Source organism: Mesocricetus auratus, unplaced genomic scaffold (genome assembly GCF_017639785.1).
Source record: "Mesocricetus auratus isolate SY011 unplaced genomic scaffold, BCM_Maur_2.0 Super-Scaffold_100037, whole genome shotgun sequence".
NCBI classification, from domain to species: domain Eukaryota; kingdom Metazoa; phylum Chordata; class Mammalia; order Rodentia; family Cricetidae; genus Mesocricetus; species Mesocricetus auratus.
The window spans coordinates 10,721,100-10,740,021 of NW_024429215.1; the positions used below are offsets into that span (position 1 = coordinate 10,721,100).

The 18,922-nt window shown below is 49.1% G+C and overlaps 1 protein-coding gene across 3 annotated transcripts; it reads left to right on the forward strand.

Moving 5' to 3' along the window:
* The first annotated feature begins 12,713 nt into the window (after positions 1-12,713).
* On the forward strand, positions 12,714-18,922 carry Aurkc (aurora kinase C). 3 transcript variants are annotated; one of them, XM_040734025.1, is made up of 7 exons: positions 12,714-12,731; positions 13,188-13,354; positions 13,575-13,766; positions 14,503-14,641; positions 17,241-17,389; positions 18,297-18,471; positions 18,636-18,922. In XM_040734025.1, the coding sequence occupies exons 2-7, from the start codon at positions 13,332-13,334 to the stop codon at positions 18,804-18,806; spliced, it is 849 nt and encodes a 282-aa protein (XP_040589959.1). In that variant the 5' UTR covers positions 12,714-12,731; positions 13,188-13,331; the 3' UTR covers positions 18,807-18,922. The 3 variants fall into 3 exon arrangements, with proteins under 3 accessions (XP_040589959.1, XP_040589961.1, XP_040589960.1); XM_040734027.1 differs by having other exon boundaries at positions 12,720-12,939; positions 13,321-13,354; XM_040734026.1 differs by lacking the exon at positions 12,714-12,731 and adding an exon at positions 12,817-12,939.

Genomic DNA, 18,922 nt, shown 5'->3' on the forward strand with positions numbered 1-18,922 from the left:
AAATTGTCTTGGGCTAACTTTTAGCCCACCTTATTAACTGTTCCTCGCCGGCCTCGGTGACTGCCCTGACACCGTTGTGAAACACAGATGGAACGTTTGGGGTGTCCTAACTTAGCAGACCGCTGGCTTCCACCAACCAGAAAGCAAAGAAAAGAGAGATCTGAGACCTATAGCAGAGGTTTCTCCACTGGCCTCTAACCTACCCGACTGATGTACTCGGGAGTGTATTTGAAAAATCTTTGTTCTGTATCTTCTTTAAACATTTTTAAATTATTATTATTTTTTTACATTCCAATCCCGGTTCCCCTCCCTCCTCTTCCCATCCCCCCCCCCATCTGCCCCACACAGAAGGTAAGGCCTTCCCTAGGAAGTCTACTAAGTCTGTGCCATCATCTCGCTGAGGCAGACGCAAAGCACCTCTCCATCCCAACACCCCTGTGTGTAGGCTGGGCAAGGTATCTCTCCATACAGAACAGGCTCCACTAAGTCAGTCTGTGCATTAGAGTTAGGTCTTGGACCCACTGCCAGTGGCCTCATTTATTGTCCCAGTCGTATCATTGTCACCTATATTAAGGGAGTCTAGTTCAGTCTTATGCAGGATCCCCATTTGTCAGACCTGAGTCAGTGATCTCTCCCTAGCTCGGGTCAGTTGATTCTGTGGTTTCTCCATCATGGTCTTGACTCCTTTGTTCATATTATCACTCCTCCCTCACTTCCATTGTACTCCAGGAGCTTGGTCCATTGGTTAGTTGTGGATTTCTGCTTCTGCTTCCATCTGTTTCTAGAAGAGGGCTCTAACTTCTCTGGGGCTGTGGATTGCGGGCTGGGTATCTTTTGCTTTATGTCTGGTATCCACTTATGAGTGAGTACATACTGTGTTCGTCTTTCTGGTTCTGGGTTACCTCACTCAGGATGTTTTTTTTTCTAGTTCTGTCCATTTGCCTGCAAATTTTAGGATGTCATTGTTTCTTACCACTGAATAGTATTCCATTGTGTAAATGTACCACATTTTCTTTGTCCATTCTTCAGTTGAAGAGCATCTAGGGTGTTTCTAGGATCTGCCTATTATAAATAATGTTGCTATGAACATAGTTGAGCAAATGTTCCTGTGTGAATGTATCTCCTTTGGGCACGTTCCCAAATGTTCTGTATCTTAAAACTTTTGGAACATAGCATTTGGGTTAACCTAAATCTGAGTTCCAGGGCCATGGTCACCCATATTTGGCTTCTGCTTTAAGGTGAGAGCTGTGTTTTTTCCGTCGTCACCGATGGCAAGCAGTTGCACGAGTCATGATGCTTCCTCTAAGGGATCCAGTCATACTAATAACTCCACCTGTTCAGGTACAGATCCACTGAGACTTACGAGATCTCTGTGCAACAGTACTGGTTTAAGAAAGGCAAGGAAGATTAGCGCATTCCAGTTAGGGAGATTTCCTTGAAGGAATACAGGTATTGAAAGACCCCAGGCGGGGGACTTTCACGGGAGGGAGACCCGAACCCAAGGAACACCGAGGCCACGAGCTTGGATGCAAACAGCAAGAGGCTTTATTGATAATACACGGGTACCCGGGGCGTCTCAGTCTCGGGAACTGAGAGCCCCGAGCTGGGGACTCAGGGGTTCTTTTATAGCAAAAAGCGCAGTACAGAAGCGAGAAGCCTAGTTACGGGACCCTGATTGGGTAATTTAAATGAGGCTGGGGCTCAGAACGAGATTTCTCTCATCTGGACAGAGAGGCAATTAAGGTTTCTCTCATCTGGACAGAGAGGCAATTAAGGTTTCTCTCATCTGGACAGAGAGGCAATTAAGGTTTCTCTCATCTGGACAGAGAGGCAATTAAGGTTTCTCTCAGAACTCAATTCTCGGCCTTGGCCCTATCTGAAGAACAAAGGTTTCTGTGCCTGCCCAATCTTTCTGGGCTGGCTGTGCAGACCATAGACACCTGGGCCCCTATCTGGACAGAGATAGTAGTGACTATGCAGCTGTAAAGACCTTGAGCTGAGCTTCCTTCTGATCAAAAAATGACTATTCGGCTGAGCTGTGGGGGAAAGGAATTTTCCATAGGCCTCAGCCACCTGTGCTGGGCCGGGGTCTTTCAGTATATTGGCCCATTAAGAAGCCCCCAGCAGTACCTATGAGGTTGCCTCGATGGAGAAATGAATAGCAAAACAGTGAAGTCGTCTCCAAGTATTTCCAGCTTCCAATCACCTGTAGCCAGTGAAGGGACTTGATTCTGAGAACCACAGCTGGTATTATTTGTCCTTGGCCATTGTGTCCCCTGTTTTTGAAGTGTCCTAACATCAGGGACAGGGCTGTCAGTATCCTGCGAGGAAAATGGTAGGCATCTCATTGTGGAATTTCTCTCGGAATCTAGGAGGCCTAAGAAAGGTCTAGGCCACTTGGGAAGCTGGTCAGGACCTTGTCTCAAGTAGACACTTGTAATTTTCTCATTGTTCTTGTATTCAGGCAAGGTCTTAGTGCACAGCCCAGGCTGGCTTCAAATTGGGAGTTCTGCTGCTGGGATTACAGGTGGACGCCATGGCAACCAACACAAGCACATTTGTTGTGACACCAGCTATAAACCCTACTTTGTCTAGCCATGTCTGAAGGGCATTTTTCAAAGGTTATTTAATGGGTTTGTCAGGAGGAAAAAAAGAGTGGAAATGCTATACGAACTCACTATTTTTTTAAAGAAAAAATATTTCTTAAATGATAGCATATGCTAGCGTAAGGGCATGTGCACATGAGCCCTCAAAGGCCTGAATAGAGCATGTGATGCCTGGAGCTGGAGGTACTGATGTGGGTGCTGGGGGCCAGACTCAGGTCCACTGTTGGTAGCCACTGAGCCAGTTCTCCAGCTCTGCAACTCCTTTGTGGAATAAACGTGTCACCTTAGAGTCTCCTTGGTGCTAATGGAGGGTCAGAATTACTGTTACAACAACCTTGAACCCGAGTGCACTTCCTGCTGTGAGCCGGTAAAGCACCCTTAGCCTGGAGTCACCGGCTACCACGTGAGGATCTGATGATGGGGACTTCACAGGCCATGGGAATTTTCTCTTTTAAGAATTCTTATTGCCAGGGGCTGAAGAGATGGCTCCGTGGCTAAGAGCACTGGCTGTTCTAGAGGGCTGGGGGTTTGATTCCCAGCACCCACACGCAGCTCACAACTGTCTGTAACTACAGTTCTAGGACTCGGCATCTTCAATCAGACAGGCAGACATAAATGCAGGCAAAAACATCCGCCCACATAAAAATAAGTAAATTAGTCAGGCGGTGGTGGCGCACGCCTTTAATCCCAGCACTCGGGAGGCAGAGGCAGGCGGATCCGTGTGAGATCTAGGTCAGCCTGGTCTACAGAGCAAGTTCCAGGTCAGCTAGGGCTGTTACACAGAGAAACCCTGTCTCAAAACCCCCTCCCCAAAAAAGGAATTAAAAATGTCCTATTATCGGATAGAACTATCTTTGTTGTTTGTATATTTATTTAGTGTGTATGCGTGCATGCTTGTACAGGGGTAGGGAAGTCAGAGGGTAACTTACGGGAGTTGCGTCTCACTTTCCACCATGACAGTTGCAGGGATGGAAATCACGTCATCAGGCTGGACAGCAAGCGCTTTTACCCACTGAGCCATCCTGGCAGCCCTAGAACTATTGTTGTGAAACAGCGTGGAGAGGCTCTGTTTGTGCCTGTATTGCTATCACACTCATGTCTTCGTTCTTCTGATTTCTTAGAATCCTTTCTCTCTGCATCTCAGAACCCACATGTTTTTGTTGTCTGCCCTTCTGACTTTGTTTGAGGTAGTTGTCTTTTTCATGAGTATTTATTTATTAATTTATCATATCTGGTTTTTGTTTTTTACTTTATTTATGGTTTGTGTGTGTGTGTGTGTAAACGCACACACACGCACGCATGTAACAGCCTGGGTACAGAGGTCAGAGGACAACTTCAGGGAGTCGGTTCTCTTTCTATGCCATCTGAGTCCAAGATAATCAAACTTGGGTGGGCAAGCTTAGCCACAAGTCCTCTAAACCACTGAGCCATCTTGCCAGCCCCATTACCTGGTTTCTTTTTTGTTTTTGAGACAGTCTCATGTAACCCAGGCTGGCCTTGAGCTTGCTGTATAGCTTTGAAATAATAGCGATCTTCCTGCCTTCGGCCTTGAAGTCCTGGGGTTGTCGGTGTGAGTTTCAGGCCCTGATGACTCTCAACACGGGAGGCTTCTCTCCTTATACCTCTGTGCTTTTCCCAGCATTATGTCCCTGACCCTGAGACTCACAACGGAGCCTGGGCATGACGATAACCTGCGTGGTTTTTGGGCCTTCGTCTCTCTTAAGCTCTTTCAGTGAGGCATGGGCCAGCTCCTCCCATAGAACCCCAAGGCTAACACCAATGCCTCTGTTTGACTTTGCAAGCTTTCTCTGACCTTTGAAGATGTGGCCGTGGCTTTCACCCAGGAGGAGTGGGGGCAGCTGGACCCTGCTCAGAAGACTTTGTACCAGGAGGTGATGCTGGTACATCTGGGTTCCTGGTCTCTCTGGGTAAAGGCTTTCTACTCTACTCGAAAAAAAATACTTTTAAAATATGTTTTGTTTATTTAGTATACGTGAGTGGGTACCACACATGCTGTGTGTGGAGGTCAAAGGGCAATTTGCGGAAACGAACGCTCTCCTTGCACCATTACGGGTCCTAAGAATCAAACTCAGGTCGTCAGGCATGGTGGCGAGCAAGTTTACCCACTCAGCCATCTTGCAAGCCCCCCCACCGTACCCTACCCCACACTAAGACCTCAGACTCATAGGCAGTCTTTTCGGGATCGCACGCACATTTCCGCACATGCACGCACCGTGAGTCAAATGAGAAATATCCCCATAGACTGGGTTGGTGATGCTGTTTGAAGAGGTTATGAGGAAGTGCAGCCTCGCATCACTGAGGGTGGACTTTGAGAGGCTAAGGCCTCGTCCTCGGATTTTTCAGCTTCCTGTCCCGACTTCCATTGCCTGCCTGCTGCTGTGTCTCCCTACCGCTGTGAACTCTGATCCCACTGAAACCCCATGAGCTCTTCCCTGCTATAATTGCCTTGGGCATGGTATTTTATCGCAGCAAAAGAGAAGTAACTGATACACGCATAAATGACACAAAAAAATCTTGAAAAAGAAGAAGACCCTTATGGTCTCATTTCACGCGTTCACGTCAGCCTGACACTCACCCCGCTGCAGGCGCCGGGGCTCCCTGCTCAGCATCAAGATGGCGCTGAGCATCTTCCTTCGTTTGGGCGTGTTCTCAGCACAATGCAGCATTGCACACGGCTGCCATTTCTCAGCGGAGGCGGCGTCTTCTCATAAGATCTTTCTTGACCATTAAATAATCTGCCCTGTGGCGTGGCTCGGTGACAAGGGCGCATGCCTCCAAGCCTGGTGACCTCAGTTTGATTCCCAGATCCCACGTGGGGTGCGAGCCATGCCACCCCAATAGACACGAAACCTTTTGTTTTTGTTTTTTTGAGAAAGGGTTTCTCTGTGTAACCCTTGGCTGTCCGGCTGTCCTAGAATTCATTCTGTAGACCAGGCTGGCTTCAAACTCCAAGATCCACTGCCTTTTCCTCCTAAATGCTGGGAATAAAGGCATGCGCCATTACCATCTGTCTTAAATGTATGGTTTTCTTAAAATCAAAGTGCTGTGGTGTGATCACCAAATGTGCCCCTCTCTGGCATCTACTACCTGAAGGTGATGTATCTGCCTGGCTAAGGCCCTGCCTCATCACCACCTACTACTCGGCCTCTGCTGTAGAGTTCTCTGCGGGGCCTGTGGCTCTCTCCATTTTGTGGTACTTGGGAGCCCGGAGTCCGCAGCCCGGTGTCCGGTGTCCAAAGCCAGTGTTGCTTCCTTTTTCTTCTGGTTTTTGTTTGTTTTTGAGACAGGGTTTCTCTGTGGCTTTGGAGGCTGTCCTGGAACTAGCTCTTGTAGACCAGGCTGGTCCTGAACTCAGAGATCCACTCTCCCTCCCGAGTGCTGGGATTAAAGGCGTGCACCACCACCGCCCGGCCTCTTCTGGTTGTTTTTTAAGTTCTTTGTGCATGTGTATAATGTGTATATGTCTCCTTGTCGGTATGTGTACCACATGCATGCAATGCTCATGGAGGCCAGAAGAGGGCGTCAGTTCCCCTGGAACTGGAGTTAACAGGCGGTTGTGAACTGCCATGTGGGTGCTGGGAACTCAACCGAGGTCCTCTGCAAGTGAGTGCTTGTAACCACTGAGCTATCTCTCCAGCCCCCAGCTCTGCTCCTTAAAGTTGAGTCACCCTGGACCTGTTATCCGGCTCCCCTGTGGCCCAGCATCATCTGCTTAGATGTGGACACACTGAATATCCACTTCCGTGGCTCTTGTCTGTAAGTAAGCTGTTACAGGAGAGGATCCAGACCAGCACTGCGCTGCAGTCTCCGTGTGGATCGTCCTTGCTGAGGTCCTCATGGATAGCACTACAGTCCACACCTTCAGGATTTCGTGGTTAAACAGCACATCGAAAAGAGATGGCTGGGACTAGGAGTCTGTGGTAGCTTATCCGCACCCCCTCGGACCCCTCCTGCGATGAAACCCGAGCCTTGGTTTGGCCATGTATGAACTGATCCTGATAATGGTTATGGATGCTGTGAGAAATTTCTGAAATAGACTCCATATTGAGTCTTTGACCTACAGGAAGAACACTAAAAAACCCTGCTTAGTTCCCCCCCATTTTTTGAGGTGAAACGGTCTACAGTGATAGCCCAGGCTAGCCCTCATGCTTGTAGTGCTTTAGCTGCTTCAGCCTTACAGGTTCCAGGGTTACATGCATATGCTACCATGCCCATCTCAGAATTTTGCATTGCATCTAACTAAAAACTTGTATCAGTGAAGATGCATGCTGGCTGTCTCCCTGGCTTTTTTTTTTTTTTCTTGTCTCCCTGGCTTTTTTTTTTTCTTTTTTTCCTTGTCTTCCTGGCTTTTGTGAGGGCAGGACCGTTCTCCTATACAAGGTTGTTGGGATAGTGGGATCTTTAAGAATGGGATGTAGCACCGGGCGTTGGTGGCGCACGCCTTTAATCCCAGCACTCGGGAGGCAGAGGCAGGCGGATCTGTGAATTCGAGGCTGGGCTGGACCGACAGCCTCCAAAAACAATACAGAGAAACCCTGTCTTGTAAAAAAGAATGGGATGTAGCTCGTTAGAGTTCAGGACTGCTGCCTAGGGAGTGACCCGCCCACACTGGGCTGAGTCTTTCCACATCAACTAATTAAAGACAGTCCTCTGGCAAACATACCCATAGGCCAACCCAGTGTATAGATACGTCACTGAGTTTCTCCTCCAGGTAATTGCAGGTAGTGTTGTGTTGACAGAGCTGACCTCGAACTAGTGATTAGTGTATTCCTTCCTCCACTGTTGTTTTTGTGGGACCCCAGCTAGATCCTGTGAGAGCAGGCAGTGTTCCTACCTTGCCATATCATGCCTACCTCATCCTCCTGCTCCTGTCTGTCCTCCACCAGGGGGGGCACATCAATGGGGTTACCGAGGTAGACTTCAAGAGTGAGCTAAACCTTACTGTTCATTGTATTATCCTCTGCTACAGCAGAAAGACCAAACTAGTACACATAACTTGTTTTGTTTGTTCTGGGTTTTGAGGCAGATTTTCTTATGTAGCCCAGGCTGCCCTGAAACTCACTATGTAGCCCAGGCTGGCCTATAAAGGGCTGTTCCCCCTAACCCCCCCCCCCCCAGACAGGGTTTCTCTGTATTGTTTTGGAGGCTGTCCTGGAACTGGCTCTGTAGACCAGGCTGGCCTTGAACTCACAGAAATCTGCCTGCCTCTGCCTCCCGAGTGCTGGGATTGAAGGGGTGCGCCACCACTAACCCCAGAGGTTGTCTGCTTTACTCAGCTTCTAAAATGCTGCGATTACAGCATTTTACACAGGATGACATATTGTATCTTTGTTTTTCTTCTTTTAACAGAGTTTCTCTGTGTAGCTCTGGCTATACTGGAACTTGGAGATTCACCTGTTACTGTCTCCCAGGTGCTGGGATTAAAGGTGTGCACCATCAACATCTGGCTGTTAGTTACATTCATATATATATACATACACACACATATACATATATATATATGATTTATTTATTATATATTCAGTGTTTTACCTCTATATACCCTGCAGGCCAGAAGAGGGCACCAGATTGAATTGTAGATGGTTGTGAGCCACCATGTGGTTGCTGGGAATTGAACTCAGGACCTCTGGAAGAGCAGCCAGTGCTCCTATTCTCTGAGCCATCTCTCCAGTCCCCGTTATTAGTTTCTTTAAAAAATAAATTAATACAGCCCAGCATGGTGGTTGCACACCTTTAATCATAGTACTTGGAAGGCAGAGGCAGAAAGATCTCTGTGAGTTGGAGCCTAGGTTGGTCTACCTAGTGAGTTCCAGGACGGCAGAACTATATAGTGAGACTCTGTCTTGAAAAGAAAAAAAAGCTTGCAGGGCCTTGGTGGCACACGCCTTTAATCCCAGCACTCGGGAGGCAGGAGGATCTCTGTGAGTTCGAGACCAGCCTGGTCTACAGAGCGAGTTCCAGGGCAGCCTCCAAAACAATACAGAGAAACCCTGTCTCGAAAAAAACAACAACAAAAAAGTTTGGTATGGTGACACATGCCTTTGATCCCAGCACTTGGGAGTCAGAGGCAGGTGGGTCTCTGTGAGTTCAAGGCTAGTCTCATCTACATAGTGGGTTCCAGGACAGTCAGGGCTGTTACACAGAGAAAGAGTAGGTAAAAAAATAACAACAAACCCAAACAAACAGAAAAAAAGTAAAAAAAAAAACCAATCCATTAAAACTTTTAATTTTTGCATGCACACATGCACTCGAATGCTACTTTATTTACTGAGTGATCTTGCCAGCCAAGTATTAGTTTCTGATGGACTGTTTAGTGTGGCGTAGCAAACTTGTAGCTTCTGGGTTATGTGTCACCATTTTTTTTGTGTTGCTGGGAGCAGCTTCATTCCAAGATCCAGGCCAATTCCTGAGGGCTCACAGGTCTTTCTCTTGTTTCTTCAAAATCTCCATCTGCTTTTTTTTTCTCCCTGAAGGGTATCCTGTTCCCAAACTGGAGCTGCAGGGATCATGGATGGTGGCAGAATCCCTTTCCCAAAGCTCCTGCTCTGGTAAGCATCCAGGTGGAAGGGCATGGAAGTCTGGACCAGGTGTCTTCTGGAAAGCTTCTTTTTTATGTCTTTGAGTGTATACCACAGGTGTGTAGTTGCCCTCAGAGGCCACAAGAGGGCGCCAGATCCCCTGCTACCGCAGTTACAGGCAGTCATGAGCTGCCTGATGCGAGTGCTGGGAACTGAACTCAGATTTTTTGAAAGATCAAGTGTTCTTAACGACTGAGCTATCTCCAGCCTGCTGGGGTAGATCTTAGTGTGTCCCTTCAGGATCTGTGGAACCCTGTGATCTGTGGCTCTTCTGATTCTCCAGCCCTGTCCCATGTGTCACTCCTCCTGGGAAGGAGTCCGTTCCATAAGCTACTGTCTCAGGACCCTGTCTGTCTGCTCGAGCTACGACCTAGCTTCTTTGTCACGGACTCTGCGGCTCAAGTGAATCTGAGTGATCACCTGTGGTTTGAAGCATATTCGTTGCTTTTCTATTGCTGTGATAAAACACCATGACCAAAGCAACTTCTAGAAGGGAGCGTTTATCCTTGGCTTATGGTTAGCAAAGGATGAGAGTCCATTATGGCAGGGGAGTAAGATGGCAAGCAGCCAAAATGGCACCTAGAGACACTCACCTTTTGAACCACAATCAGGAAGCAGAGACCACGCTGGGAATGTGTAAGGCTTTTGAGACCTCTAAGCCTGCCCCTAGTGATGTGCTTGCTGGAGTAGTGTCACAGCTCCTAAGCATCCCTAAACAGGGCCACCACCTGGAGACAACATATTCAAATGCCTAACCGCCATTCAGACCACCACAATAAGTGTCACTAAGATTAGCTTCCATGTCCAACTCTAAACTCAGGGACTCGGCATACAACCTTTTCTTGTTCATTCCTGTGTCTGTGTGGACATCTGGGAGCTTTGTAGCACACAGCTAGCTGTTGAGGGACTCTCACACTTTCTGTCTTCAGCCTGTTGCTTTAAGGTCGTCTTGCCATCTGTGGCTGGCTCAGAGATTGCAAGAGGAAGAGACGTCATACCCACTTCCAGGAACACCCGTTCTTACTCAAAGAACTAGGTATTTGAACTTCTCAGAGTACACAGGACTGGGATATGTTACTGAGTGAGCGGTGTGTCCAAGAAGAACAGCTCTCTTTGTCAACGTTAGTGGCCTACACCCGGTCTGTCCCTGGAAATCGATGGCACTCACTGGAGAAGATACAATCCCCAAGTGGTTCTTTTGTTTTGTTTTCTTGTGTTTTTTTTTTTCCAAAACAGGGTTTCTCTGAGTAGCCCTGGCTGTCCTGCAACATCAATTTATCCACCAGCAGTCTAAATTCACAGAGATCCACCTGCTTCTCCCTCCAGAGCACTTGGATTAAAGGTGTAGGCAACCACCACCCAGCTTCCATAAAGAGTAAGGAGTATTTTCCAGGTCAGATAAAGCAAAGGATAATAGCTCTGCCAAGTGTGGCTGTGTAGCTCTAATCTTTTCTTCTCGCTCTCTCTCTTTTCTGAAGCAAGGTCTGTCTACATAGCCCTGTAGCCGAAATAGCTCAGTGTTAAGAGCACTTGTGGAATCCTAGGGTCTGGCTCCCAGCATCTACACGGTGGTCCTGTTGCGCCAGGTTCGCAGAGCCCAGAGACTAACCCAGGAGTCGACACTCTGATGCAAAAGCAAAAGGTCCCTTTTACTGTGCAAGCTGGCCAGCTTGGGCCTCTTTCCATGGTGGAGGAAAGGAGATGCCAACCAGGCCAAAAGAGAAGCTTTTAAAGGGGCAGACCATAAGGTTGAAGGCTACAAATTTCAGTTTCCATGGTTACTTAAGGTCATACAAAGTACAGAGTGAAGCTGTAGTTAGATATTTTAAGCAAGATACATTTGAGTAAGATAAGACGAGACATGAGGTTGCAGCGTTACAGGGTCATAGGGTCTGTCACTTATCCCCTGGGCTGAGGGATCTTTACAACCTTAAGACTAACAATTAGCAGACGTAGGAATTTGGACCCAGGTGGTGGAGGGTCACCTCCCCTTCTCTGAGAGCAGGGCTCAGGTGCCAGCCATGGCATTCCCAGTCATTGGAAGTTCCCTTTTCAGGGCCTGAGTTTTTAATTTTTTTTTTTTTTTGGTTTTACGAGACAGGGTTTCTCTGTATTGTTTTGGAGGCTGTCCGTCCAGTCCGACCTCGAACTCACAGAGATCCGCCTGCCTCTGCCTCCCGAGTGCTGGGGTTAAAGGCGTGCGCCACCACCGCCCGTGGAGTTTTTAAACTTTAATTAATTTAAATTTTTGGTCCTTCAGACCCAACAGCAATCCCTAACTCCATTTGCAACTGTCAACAGAGGAGGGGAAAGGCTTACTGCTCCCGGCCATCAAATAGCTAACAGAAAGCAGCGAACCTTTGTGAAAACGAAACTTACTGAATAAGGAAGGTTAAAACACTTGGATAGACAATGAGGGATGCTTTCTCAATCTGGACACTTTGGGGGAGGGCCCGGGCCCTCCCCGGAACAAAATGACAGACTCTAGAGATCCCCTTGGAGGGCCTTACCATCCCTGGGGAATGGAGTAGGGATTGGGTGGGGGGCTGGAGGGGCTGGGGGTAGGGAGTGGGTGTGGAGGGGAAGGAGAGGGAGCTGGGAATGAAATAGGAAGCAAGCTTATTTCTAATTTAAATATATAATTTTAAAAAGTGTATTAAAAAACCCAAAACACTTGGATAGGCCCTAGGTCATGTTTTTCAGAGCTTGGGAGGCAGAGACAGGCAAATTCACTTGTGAATTGGAGGCCAGCCTGGTCTACTTAGTAACAGGACAGCCAGAGCTATCTACACAAGGAGACCCTGTCTTCAGGGGGGGTGGGGAATGAAAAACCTAAAAGCAAAAACACAGTATGAAAGTCTTACAGAGTCTGAGTGGGCAAGATTTTCCTAGCCTTGGCTGTCTGTCCGGCAACCGCTCTGTAGAACAGCCTAGTTTTGAACTCAGATCTGCCTGTCTCTGCCTCTAAAGTGTTCTTATTAAAGGCGTGCGAGGAAACCGCCCTTCACGGGCAGAATTTTTTTTTAAGGTTTTAATTCGCTATCATAAACAAGTTTGGCCAGGTTATTGGTGGCGCATGCCTTTAATCCCAGCAATCGGGAGGCAGAGGCAGGCCGATCTCTGTGAGTTCAAGGCCAGCATGGTCTACAGAGCTAGTTCCAGGACAGCCTCCAAAACAATACAGAGAAACCCTATCTCGAAAAACAACAACAACAAAATACCATAAGTTTTACAGTTCTTACCTGAAGATGCACATACTCAATAGTGCTTACAGCAAGGTCCTTCAAGTCGATCGACATTCATTTCCACGGGCATTGACACGTCCCTATCTGCATGCTGACTTCTGCAAGCCTTGCTTCCCAACATCCCAGACCCTTTAGGCTTCCAGAGGCCGTCTGGTCCCGCCCCCACCATCCTATTGGCCGAGCGCCCTCGTGGCGGAAACTTGCTTCTCCCGTGCACGTCTTTGACGTCATAAGGATCAGCCAATGGGAATCAGCCGTGGACTCAGTTAGTCCCGAACCAGGTGCGTTCTCCAAAAGGTGCCCCTGTTCCATTGGTTTGCTTGTGGCTGGGTGGCCAGTGTCCTGGAGCGGGCTGGTGCGTGGAGGACACGGCTGCAGGAGAGTTACCCGCCCACCCCTCTCCAGCAACCCGCGGGACTCCAGGTGGCTGCCACTTCTCCAGAGGTCAGGGAAAGCGGTGGCCGCCCTCGGGCGCAGCTTCGCCCACAAGTAAGCGGGATGGGAGCCGGGACAGAAACCCAGGGTGGTGGAGGCCGGTGGGTATCATCCCCACACGGCGGAGGCCGAGGCAGGAGGATGGACGCACTTAGAGGCCAGTTTCGTCTACCATGGAACCCTGTCTTAAGCAGAAGCAGGACACTAACGAGAGGAGGAGCAGAAAGGACTGGGGTCTGCCCTCAGGGTCAGCCTTCCCCCCGCGGCTCCTCCTCCTGCAAGTCCTTCACTTTCTCTGACAGGTTCTCAGCGGGCCTCAAAGTTGCCATGTAGTGGGGGATGGCTTTGAACTCGTGATCCTCCCGCCTCCACCTCCCACGGACTGGGATTGCAGTTGAGCATCGCCACGACAATCTTTTCTCCCACTTTGTTTAGCTACTGGCCGGATGGAGCCCAGCACTTCAACCAGGTGAGCGCCTTGCCACGGCATCCAGAAGACAGGAGTTGGGACTCTGGGGGGAGCACGCTGGGCAAATGGAGCCTCGGCTGATGAATCCAAGATGCAGTTTTTTTTTTCCCCCGGTGAACACCTAGTACCGGGGCTGTGAGCTGAGTGGATGGGGGAGGGGCAATTGAGGGTCCTAACTGTCCTAGTCTCTGAGATGTGGCCAACTCTTCCTCCTTTTCAGGAGGCGGTTCACCATCAATGACTTTGAAATAGGGCGCCCTCTGGGCAAGGGGAAATTTGGGAACGTGTACCTGGCCCGGCTCAAGGAAAACCATTTCATCGTGGCCCTGAAGGTCCTGTTCAAGTCCCAGATCGAGAAAGAGGGATTGGAGCACCAGCTTCGAAGGGAAGTGGAGATCCAGGCGCACCTCCAGTAAGCTTGGGCTGACTGGGACTATCGACTGGGGATTTCAAGCTTCTGGTTCCCTCTGGCTGGCCTGACCTCTGAATTGGCCTGCTTCAGGAGTATCTGCATTTGGTTTTCACTTTGAAGATGTTTTTCTCCGTAGCTGATTCCAGTTAGACCATGTAACATTCTCTCCCCGTGTTGGACACACTTGTGTGGGTCAGATAGCCGCCTCCAGCGTTGCTCCTCGGTCGGGTGACATCTTTAAAAGAAATCATCCCTTTATCCCCAGCACCTGGGAGGCAGAAGCAGGTAGATCACTGTGCTTGAGGCCAGCCTGGTGTACACAGTGAGCTCCAGCACAGCTAGGTTACACAATGAGACCCTGTCTCAAAAGTAGTTGGGTTTTGGTTGTTTGTTTTTGGGGAGAGGTTTGGTTGTATAGCGCTTGCTGTCCTGGAACTTGCTCTGTGGACTACGATGACTTGAACTCTGCCTCCTGGCTGCTGGGATTACAGGTGTGCTCTGCTCCTGTCCCACGAAAAGTAGTCAGTTTTTTTGTTATCTGTGTGTGTGTGAGGGGGGTAAGGACGTGGACCACGTGTGTCACAGTGCACATGTGGAGAACAATTTTCAGGGGTTGGTTCTGACTTTCCACCATGTGGATCCTGGGGGCGGAACTCAGGCTGGCAGGCTTGGCAACAAGTGCCTTCATTTGCTGGGCCATCTGGCCTGTCCCAGCTCTTCTTCATTCCTCCTTCAGACACCCGAACATCCTCCGCCTGTACAACTACTTCTACGACAAACGCCGGGTGTACTTGATTCTGGAATACGCTCCGCGGGGCGAGCTGTATAAGGAGCTCCAGAGGATGCAGAGACTCAATGAGCAGCGCACAGCCACGGTGAGGGGGGTGCTCTGAGGCCAGGGGTTGGCATCTGAGGATGGGAGTTGCTGTCTGTGTCTAGCCAGTACCCCCTTCCCAGTTTTCTTCCTCTATTTTCGTGTGTGTTTGTGTGCGGTGTGGGGGAGGGCACACACGCCGCAGTGTACGTGTGGAAGTCGTGAGACAGCTTGGGGGGAGGAGTCTGTTTTCTCTTTCCATCTTTACAAGGATTACAGGGAACTGGGGTCACCAGGCTTGCACAGCAGACTTCCCTACCCACTGAGCTACCTGGTTGGCTTTCCTTCGTTGGGAATTCTTTCTGTAAAGCCCAGGCTAGCTCAGACTTCCCAGAATTCCCCGCTGATCTGAAATGTGTGATTCTCCTGGGTGAGCCTCACAGGTGCTAGTCTTATAGACATGCCATTATGCCTGGCTCAGGGTGCTATGATTTTCCTCACACAGGGTCATTCCAGATAGTGAGGAGAATGACTTAGAACTGCTCGTACAGCCCAAGCTGGCCTTGAACTTGCAGCTTCCTGAGTGCTAGGATGACAGGCTTGTGCCACCACACCCAGTTTTGGACTGTTTGCATTAGGAATTATTTTTTTGAAGCCAGGTGTTAGTGGCCCACGCCTTTAATCCCAGCACTCGGGAGTCAGAGGTAGGCGGATCTCTGTGAGTTCGAGGCCAGCCTGGTATACAGAGTGAATTCCAGGACAACCTCCAAAACAATACAGAGAAACCCTGGCTCAGAAACCGAAAAACAAACAAACAAAAAAGAAGAATTATTTTTCTGGGGTGCTGAGATGTAACTGGATGGTCCAGTTTCGTGTCTAGTATGTGTATGGTCCTGGGTTTGATCCCCAGTGCAGTTCTAGAATACTAGAGCTCATAGTGTCAACTTGGCACAAGCTAGGGTCTTCAGGGGAAGGGGCCTCAGCTGAGGAAATGCCTCCATGAGATCCAGCTGTGGGGTGTCTTCTCAATTAGTGATCAAAGAGAAAGGCCCCGCCCATGGCGGTTGGTGCAATCCCTGGGCTGCTGGTCCTGGGTTCTATAAGGAGGTAGATTGAGCACGTCTGTAAGAAGGTTCCCTCCATGGTCTGTGCATCAGCTCCTGCCTCTAGGATCCTGCCCTGTTTTGTTCCTGTCCTGACTTCCTTCAGTGATGACCAACAATGCTGAAGTGTAAGTCTAATAAACCCTTTTCTCCCCAACTCGCGTGTTATTTTTTATTTTTCATTTATTAAACTCACAGAGATCTGCCTGTCTCTGCCTCCCAATAGCTTGGATTAAAGATGTGCGGCACCAGTGCCTGGTTTTTAAGCTGTGCTTTTTTGGTTTTGTTTTGGCCCATCTTGCTCTTTGGTCGTGTTGTGTCATTGCAGCAATAGAAACCCCAACTAAGACAGTAGCCCTGACCTGGAATGTTCTATGCAGTCCAGACTGGCCTCAAACTCAAACTGGGAGATGCCCTGACACCAGAGTGCTGCTACTGCACCATACCTGGGGTCCTTTTATACCAAGCGTCAGATTCTAACTGAGCTGGAAAGCTGGATGAGCTGGAAGAGATGCTTGCTGCCTAGGCTGAGCACCTACCTCAGTTAGGCCTCCTGGGACCCACATGGTAGAAGGAGAGACTAAATCCAGAAGGTAGTCATGGGAAGCTGTGCATGCACTCACACATAGAACCACACAAAAACAATAAATAAATATAATGAGAATAGCGTATAAACAAGCCGACTCTGTCATACAGAAACGGGAACCATACAGGTAGTACTGGCAGGTGAGCTGGGTGGAGGTTTGCAGGCCTAGAATTCCAGCTCCTGGCAGGCTGAGGCTGAAGGATCAGGAGTTCAAGGTGAGCCTGATTCATGTCAAGTTCCAGGCCAGTACAGTAGGATCACATAGTGAAAGCCAGTCTGGGCGGTGGTGGCGCACGCCTTTAATCCCAGCATTTGGGAGGCAGAGGCAGGCGGATCTCTGTGAGTTCCAGGCCAGCCTGGTCTACAAAGGGAGTTCCAGGACAGGCTGCAAAGCTGTCTAGAAACACTCTCTTGATAAAACAAAACAGATAAGGAGCCACAGTGAAGACTGTGCTCTGGGCTCCACATATCATCCATGTGTATAAACACAGAAATGTTGGAATCACTGACCAGTGTAAAAAGAAGCTTTCCATTGCTAGCCACTTTGGTTTATCCCCCGCCAGCCGCCTGGGCTCTGCCGCTTTGTAGTCCCCAAATAAACACACAGGAGGCTATATTAATTATGAAGTTGTTGGCCTTGCTTGTTTCTTACTGGCTAGCTCTGACTTAAGTAATTACCCCATAATTGTTAATCTAAGTATTTCTCTTACCGGAGAGGTTTCCCGGCTTTCTACCCCAATGGCGTTACATCTCGACTCTGTTGTGTTTCTCCTTCCCAGAGTTCTCCTGCACTCCTAGTCCCTCCTATCTTGGTTCCCTATAGGCTCAACAGTACTTTATTGACAAATGCACAGGACTTCCCCCAACAGACCAGGAAATGAGATTGCAGTCTTAAAATGCATAATGCCCATTCTGCCTCACCGGGAGTCGGAGAAAGACTGTCCCCCACCAGATTGCTTTTGTTCCTGCAGATAATAGAGGAGGTGGCGCTTGCCCTGACCTACTGTCATGAGAAGAAGGTCATTCACAGGGACATCAAGCCAGAGAATCTCCTGCTGGGGCTCATGGGTGAAGTGAAGATAGCAGACTTTGGTTGGTCTGTGCACACGCCCTCTCTCAGGTAGGTCCGGTGGGAGGGGTCTCCTAGGTGAACTCATCTCACACGAACTCATCTCACACCTATGAGGTGTGAGGATGCCGTTTTTCCCAATTGCATACATTTAAAATGCATTTGCAGATTGAAAGCCTTGGGTGTCCTGATGACTAGGTGGTTAAGATCTCTTCCTTTTGTAAGCATGGAATTAAGGGGTGCAAACAGGCAGATCCTGGAAGCTTGCTGGCCAGTCAGCCTGGCAGAACTGACCAGTTTAGATTTAGTGAGAGACCTTGCCTGAACGGAATAGAGTGGAGAGCAATAAAGACACCGAATGGCCTCTGAATGTGTGTGTGTGTGTGTGTGTGTGTGTGTGTGTGTGTGTGTGTGTGTGTGTGTGTGTGTGTGTGTGTGTGTGTCGTGTATGTACTCAGAAAGATGACACCACCAGAGCTTTTCTGGTCTTTCTTAGCATTTACCTTTGCTAATAAGATTCGGTGCCAAATCAGCAAGCATTCCAGGAAAGCCCTGTTGTGTCTGTGTGGGAGGGGGCATGTCAGGACAACCTCAGGTGTGAATCTTCACCTTATTTGAGACAGGGTCTCTTGTTTGATGCTCATAGTCGGCCGGCTGGCCCACTGGCCTAGGGGTTTCCAGGGATTCTCCTCGGCCTCCCGTCTCACTGTAGAAGGGCTGGGACTATAGATGTGCGCCCAGCTTTATGTGGATCCTGGGGCTCGAACTCAGGCCGTGGGAGCTTTACTCCTGAGTCACTTCCCACAGCCCTCTGATTCTTAATTCATATCTACAGTTAGTGTTTCGGAAACCCCCTTCTTGGGAGGGGGCTCTTCAGGATGTCCCACTACCTGAACAGGGAAGATTCCCCTCATTCTGAGTCCCTATGCACAGCACTCCCTTCTGTGTCCTGCTCTAGGAGAAAGACAATGTGCGGTACTCTGGACTACTTGTCCCCAGAAGTAATTGAAGGGAGAACGTACGATGAGAAGGTGGACCTGTGGTGTGTTGGGGTGCTCTGCTATGAGCTGCTGGTGGGCCAGCCACCCTTTGAGAGCAGCACCCACAGCGAGACTTACAAACGTATCCTCAAGGTGAGACGGGCACCCACGTACATACATGCCATTCGTCAGCGATAACTAGCTATGGTCTGCGGTAGCCAGAAGGTGCCCTGAAGAGTCAGACTGACAGAAAGATCAGGGAGAAATTAACGAAAGAGATTAACTCGATTCTCCTCCTCCTTCCCCGACCTCACTAGGTGGACTTGAAGTTTCCGGAATCAGTGCCCTTGGGAGCCCAGGACTTGATCTCCAAGCTGCTTAGATACAATCCCTCAGAGCGGCTGAACTTGGCCGAGACCCTGAAGCACCCCTGGGTGCGGGAACACTCACGTAGGGTTCTGCCTCCTGTTGCTCAGGTGGTTTCCTGAGCCCTGTCTGCCTCTGTTCCTTTCTTCAGGGAGCTCTCTGGGCTCTGTCTTCTCATCTCTTCTGCCTTTTAAGATGCAAATTAAATAAAAGTGTTTTTACCTGTTTTCTCCTTTAA

Bases quoted from the DNA above. Each gene is read 5' to 3' on its own strand.
- Aurkc (XM_040734025.1), top strand. From the start codon at position 13,332: ATGGAGCCCAGCACTTCAACCAG. The intron at 13,355-13,574 runs GTGAGCGCCTTG...CCTCCTTTTCAG, and splicing joins GAGCCCAGCACTTCAACCAG to GAGGCGGTTCACCATCAATG. The intron at 18,472-18,635 runs GTGAGACGGGCA...CGACCTCACTAG, and splicing joins CTTACAAACGTATCCTCAAG to GTGGACTTGAAGTTTCCGGA.